A 6,712-nucleotide genomic window follows, 5' to 3' on the forward strand; every position below is an offset into this window, starting at 1 on the left:
TCCCTCCCCTCCCCTCCCCTCCCCTCCCCTCCCCTCCCCTCCCCTCCCCTCCCCTCCCCTTCCCTTCCCTTCCCTTCCCTTCCCTTCCCTTCCCTTCCCTTCCCTTCCCTTCCCTTCCCTTCCCTTCCCTTCCCTTCCCTTCCCTTCCCTGGTCCCAACAGAAAATGCGATAATTTTTAAAATATCAGCTCTTAGTGATCTGGTTTTGGAGCAGCAGCTACATTTTAAAGTCATATTACTACAATATTTTTTAAAACCCAACTTTTTTAAACAGCCATGATCCCATCTCATCAGGTGTCCAATACCTGCACGTAGACTCATAGCTTACTCTTGTTTAAAGCCTAAAGATGACCTAATCAGTTAAGACTTCCTTCTTTTCTGAGGCTGTGGGGTCTCAGACCAACAGATCTGGCTTTGAATGATGAGTTCGCTTTCAGGAAGACGTTCTGAGAGGCACTTCATAGCCCTGCATCAAAACCTGGGCAGTTACAACGCCTGCATCTTTGCAGACACCACTCAATGGCACAGACTTTGAACACCTGCTTGTAATCTTTCCATCCAGTTTATTCAGTGGCTACAAGTAGTCATCTGGAAGCTGTATGTACTCAGCTCAATAACCGGTTTTAGTTTATTATTATGTTTAATTTGCAGAAATTGACTTGAAGGAAGGATTAGAATTAAAATAACACAAGAACTTTGTAAACAAGAATTAAAAAGCGTTTCATGCACAGGACCAGACTTCCCATCAGGAATCTTTCCTGACCGGATCAGGAGCTAAAATCCCATGTGCACTGAGTAATGCATTGGGTTTTCCAAATGTGCCTCAGCTTCCTTTTAAAGCAGTTAGATGCTGCTAGAACCCCATTCTCCAACCAGCTGCACGTGCTCCAACTTGGAGAGGACCCTGGAACAAATGCAGCAGGACTAGCAGATTCCACAAGAGGAACGGAGACAACTATCAGGCCAGGCTGGCAAATGGCTCATTTCTTCAGTTCATGATAATGCTTTGTGGATACATGACTTTTTTTTTTTTGCTTTTTGGCTGAAAGAGATAAAAAACGCTGTTTAGGTTTCAATTATCTCAGAAAAACAAACAAACAAAAAGTCTACTAAAATTTCGTTCAAACCCAAAGAAAACATTGCAATTTGAGGCGAAGTTTACCTCTTCTTAAGTTATGTTATTGCAATCTTCAAAGTCAGAATAATTTATCCAAATATAAAAGTATTTCTTGCTCAAATATGTCTACATGAAGTGATTGGATTGTTGTATAGTTGTAACTATTTTAAAAGAAATTATTTTCCAAATTCAGCATGTATTTCCCAATACAGTGAGCAAATGAGTTTGCCAAAAAAACCCTAGAAAAGTAGATTCAAAGTTCATTAGCATCTACCAGGAAGATGAAGCAAGAGGCCAGAATTCATCTGGAGCTAATCCACACTACTCAAAAACAAGTCAGTCAAGAATTTCAGAGGAAATTTATACGTAAAATACTCCATTTTCCTGCAAGGTCACAAATACTTGAGGAAGCGACTTCATACCACAACAGCCCGACAGGCTGACTGTAAAGACAAACACTGACATTTTGGACACTGTTTTGAAAATTCTCACTTTGTATACTAATAACCCTTTAAAGTTACTTAAAAACTACTTCTCATAGTTGCTTAATACCTTCTGCAGAAATCTCTAAGTATTTAAAAAGGGGTTTTTGATGATCTCTGGCTGCTCCTTTGTTTAAAATCTGAAAGTAAGGACCTTTCAAAGTACAGACTCATTGAAATACCTTATTTTAAACAACCAAGTTCTGCCCCAAATAGAGTTCAAGGCCCCAGAAGCTGTCCAGTTGGGTCTCTGCTCCCTTTCTGGTGAATATTCGCAAGTCGGGCTCGTTTCCAATGGAGACAGTAAACACACCAGGGAAACCAGCAGCTTTCGGGAGATTTTGCTTCTGCTACATAACCACAACAAAAGTCCTCCTGGTATGCTCAGCAGCAATCTCCACAGCACCCTTTGCTACTGAACCAGACTTCATTGTTCCGAGGATTTTGAACAGAGGGTGGTCTCAGCTGCAAACAGCAGTAATCACCACCCCTAAGCTGAGCGTTTGCTGGTTACAGCTGGAGATCTGATGGCTTTCAGTAACAGTCAATTCTTACAAAATTGCTGTTACTGTGGAAAGCCCTTCAGCGTTCAAGCAACGAAGCAGCATGAAGCAGTAGGAAATGACCGTTAAATAAGCGGGAAGTAAAACAGTGCCAAGCACTGCCTGTCAGTGCTACCATGCACGTTTCTGAACGCACTCCAAATCGGCAGCTAAAAGAAAACGTCAGGAGAGAAGGAGCTTTGAAAACGCAAACAAAAGCAGGTTTAACTTTCCTAACAGTCACGATATAGCTAACAATACTGGGGATACAGTGAGTCTCAAAATGGGCAAGTTGAGAAAGAGTTCTGGATTCAGCAGAAATACCTTAGTTAGGTCTTGGCAACCAGCAACCACACCTCTGGGGCAACCAGCCACCACACCTCTGGGGCAACCAGCCTCAGCTCCATCTGTGTTTCTCGGCAGCACCCAACCCAGAAGACCTGTCGTTGCACAACCGGCTACTCGGGCCTGGGCAGAGGAGCAGGCAGCACTGCAGCAGGACCAAGTTCAACAGGATAAGATCTGGAGAGAGTCTGTGGAGGCTGAACAGAGAGGAAGAAAAATCTGGTAAGTCACTTGTTCCAGCTCACGCCTCTTCTACTCGTCCTGACAATGGTACTGATGCTCCCTGACAGTCTTAGGGCTTGATCCAAAGCCTCCACTATCAAAGGAAATTTTTTTCTGCAGCGACTTTGGATCAGACCCTAACTCCTTTCTTTCCAAGATTATACTATCTCTGCTTTCCTTCACTGTACCAAATCTATGCTACTATCTCCTGGCATGCTGGGCTTAAGCTGAAAAGAGATGCAAAGAATTGCATGCTAAGTATCCTTTAGGTTTACAGAGATTTCCACAATGAAGGTATAAATGTGCCAACCTTTATAATTTATTGCAGACACACTGATATTATTCCCTCTTCTCATATTCTTGGAAATGGCTGAAAGGGAAGCTGAACAGAGTGTTCTGCCAAAATATGATTTTGTATTCCCAATCTGTAAATCTACTGAACGTGCCCCATTGTTAAGAGTGTTTCAGACTGAACTGCACACATACAACCCAAGTTTTGACTGTGTGTACACCAGTGACCCGAAGGAACCTGAAATTAAAATGCTTTTTGTCTCTGCCACATATCTTGAATAAGCGTTCAGACTTCAGTACACAGCACAAGCATGCCTATTAGAATAATATCCTTGGCAAAAGTAAAATCAGGTCCAGTTGCGACTGCGCGCTAGCTAAGCTAAAGGAAAGGGAGGAGAAAGGAGGACTTCGCTCTCAAGAATTTTTAGAATGGGAAAAGAAACAATCTGAAAACCTCCTCCTCAGCTTTCTGGAGGAGCTACAAATCGCAGCTCATGTCCCCAGAGACGCGTTTGCACTCTTGCCTGGCTCCTTGTACCCGAGGGAAAGGCTGATGCCAGGACTCTCGCTCACGCAAAGCCAAGGCCATGGTGGCAATGTGCACTCAGACTCTTCCCAAACGTGCCCAGCGTGTTCTATACCTATTCCCTAGCTAAGGCAGCAGGGGGGACTCTCTCTCTGCCTGCCCCCTGGGGTTCACAGTCATGGATACTGGTGCTTGGAGACCTAAGCATTTCTCAGTAATTAGCACTATCCAGTGACATCCAAATCTGATACATTCAAATAGCGGCTGGCACAGCGAGATAAAAAATGTTAGGACTCTCTGCTGTGCTGGTATACCAAGACATATTGTGATAAACGCAACAAGCGTAATTTAGCTTTTACTTGCAGTTAGGGCATATCTGCACTGGACGGGGGAGTGCAGCACAGAAGTCCAATGCTCCTCGCTGCATATGGTGCACGGCTGTGCTGTGCAGACGAGCTCAGCTTAGAAGAACACCCGGCTTCAGCACTAAACCGATGAGCTTAGATGCAGCACTGCACAGACACAGGTAACCAGCTCAGAGAGTCAACCCAGGCGTCCCTTGAGCCCTGATGCAAACACAGCTGTAGATAACTGCTTCCTCTCTGGACCTCACAGCACTCTTACAGTAGCGGGTGAACTTTCCTCTTCTCCGTTTCAGGCCAGGGAAAGCAAAGGACGGAAAATCAAAGGGCTTGCCCCGTTGTCCCACACCAGGTATAGAACAGAGCCGAAGAGCAAAAGTCAGGTCTTCTGACTCAATTTTCTCCTAGCACAGCTGCCTATCTGCACAAAATACTCCCGTGGGTGTTTGCCTGCAGTGAGTATGGCTCTCGGATTCCTACCAGGGACTTTTGCCAGCAGAGTATCAGTCATTTAAAAAATAAGAAGCTCAAGGCATGGGACAAAAGTTTGCTAGAGTGACTCAGGAGACTGCTAATTTATCTGCATTTGCACAAGGAATACATTGTGGACATGTTATCCTCATCTTCCTTTATCAAAAAAAACCCACCCACTCCTTATGTAGTATGGGCTCTATATGGGAATAAGGAAATGTCATGGCTTAGGCCAAATGGGCTACTGGGGACCTGGGGGACCCCAGATGGGACCGACACATGCTCCCCTCTACCCCTCTTCAAAGAGAGAGGCAGAGGAAGAAAAAGAGATTTATGAGTTTAGAAGGAACTAAACTACTTTAATGAAATATTAATAATAAAATAAAAATAATGAAATATATACAAAACCGTATCAAGCTCCCGAGATGACAATCACACCACCAGCTGGCACTGGGGCAGTCCCAGACTGGACTCAGTGACGGACGGGAACTGGATTCCGGATCTGGATTCCGGATCGGGATCACAGGCAGACAAACAGACTCCTCCTCAGACGTCGGCCATCGAAGGAAGAGCACCGACCCTTTGATCCCTCCGCTTTTATACTGAGCATGAGGCAGATGGGATGGAATACCCGTTGGTCAGTTTTGGGTCACCTGTCCTGTCCGCTCCTCCCTGCAGGTGGGACCCCACTATGCTTTTCTGCTTCCGACCCTCCAACGGGGCAACTAACAAAGTCGGTTGGCCGTGGGGGTTATAGCAGTGAGTATAAGCGAGAGCCTCTCTGCACACCATGCCTGGGCATCAGCTATAAACATTGGTCTGATCGCTCTGAGAGAGCGAACACTGTCTGCACAATATGCAGTTAATGTCAGTAGTTAGAAGAGGCCCAGCTAAGAAGCGGTTACTGAACAAAATTGGTTCTGTTTTACCTCAAACCAGGACAGGAAAACTCTGGGCTTCAGCACAGAAAAGGCAGGTTTCAGTACAAAGAGTTTGCAGGTGTAAGAGCTGGGCTGGAATTATCAAATTAAGCAGTTAAATAGCCATTCAAATATGTCCAACGTTAATATTTTATTTAATGACAGAAAATTTCACACTGCATTTTTTAATTCTATTCCAAGGTACCAGAACTGGAGTTTCCTGAAGGACTATGACCAAATGGTAAGTTTTGAACAAACATTCAACTCTAATCCAGGCTCTTTTTAGTTTTGGTCAATTTGAGCTAGGCTAGTATTTCAAATTTAAGCATACTTAGGCATAATCAGCAATTGCTTGAAGACTAAAATCTTCAGGAAAAATAAAAGAGAACTGAAGTGCCTTTCATCTGCTACGTATACCACAAAGAAATACAGCACATGCGTGTGTTCAATCTCTTTCAATATTAACAACTCCATAGAAAGACAAGTACTATAAAAACCAACTTTCCAGGAGAAAATTTTTAAGATAATGTCATCATGCTGAAATCCAAGCCACTCACTAAAAAAAAGAAACAAAAAACCTCCCATATCATGACCATTCTTGAGCAGGCTAACTTCTGTCCCAGCTGACACTTTATGCACCATATTTGAAAACTATTCATTTCCCTATGTTAACCTATTCCCACAAGAGCCAACAGGAAAAAACAATCATTTTACTTTATTTCTTCAACACTTTCATGTATATTCAGGATGACATTTTAGAGTACATTCAAATTCTAATTTCAAAAGCAAAAGTGCTGATATTATAAATAATCTCAGTAACTCATATTTTGAGTTCATTGCTTGTTTCCAAAATTCTGAAAACTTATTAATGGTCTTTGTTTTATCTTTATCCAGGGTAAGAAAAAGGAGCAGAAGCCACTGCCAAACTATATGCCTGTATTTTCGAGCAAAGTTCCCAACTCAACCAACCAGATGATTGGCAGTCGAATGAATACTGAACTAGGCAGGGCACTGGTAAACATGGATTACTTCTTCAGCAGTGGAGCACGAAAGAGGAAACTTGAGAGTGAGCTCCAGCTTTCCTAGTGGTTCAGTAAAAATATAACAGTAACAAAGCAAGTTTCTAGCCAACAGACTCCACAGCATGTAAAAAAATCCTCAATCTTTTTCTAAGAGAGACCAATACTGCTGTCTGCCATGGATTTTCCTTCGAGAGCAAAGATGGATGTTATCCGACAATGCTGTAGGAGACAACCTTCTTTGTATTTGGGGTGACTGGGCCATATACAGAGATTTAGCACTACAGATCTCATCCATCTTCCCTTGCAAGTCTACAGTGAGGTTGCCAGTAACATCAGAAAGAACAAGATTACAGCCAAAAGGCAATCTCTTCCTGAATTTTTATCCTCTGAAAACAAACAATTAATGGAGACC

General features: G+C 43.2%; 1 protein-coding gene across 1 annotated transcript; it reads left to right on the top strand.

Annotated features, from left to right (window-relative positions):
• Nucleotides 1–2,424: 2,424 nt before the first annotated feature.
• On the top strand, nucleotides 2,425–6,364 carry CIMIP5 (ciliary microtubule inner protein 5; the record flags this gene model as incomplete). Its single annotated transcript, XM_082480341.1, has 3 exons — nucleotides 2,425–2,708; nucleotides 5,480–5,519; nucleotides 6,173–6,364. 3 exons carry the CDS (start codon nucleotides 2,425–2,427, stop codon nucleotides 6,362–6,364), a joined length of 516 nt encoding a protein of 171 aa, XP_082336467.1.
• Nucleotides 6,365–6,712: the final 348 nt, after the last annotated feature.

Source organism: Vanellus vanellus, assembly GCF_965231255.1.
Source record: "Vanellus vanellus genome assembly, chromosome: 3".
In the NCBI taxonomy this organism is placed as follows: domain Eukaryota; kingdom Metazoa; phylum Chordata; class Aves; order Charadriiformes; family Charadriidae; genus Vanellus; species Vanellus vanellus.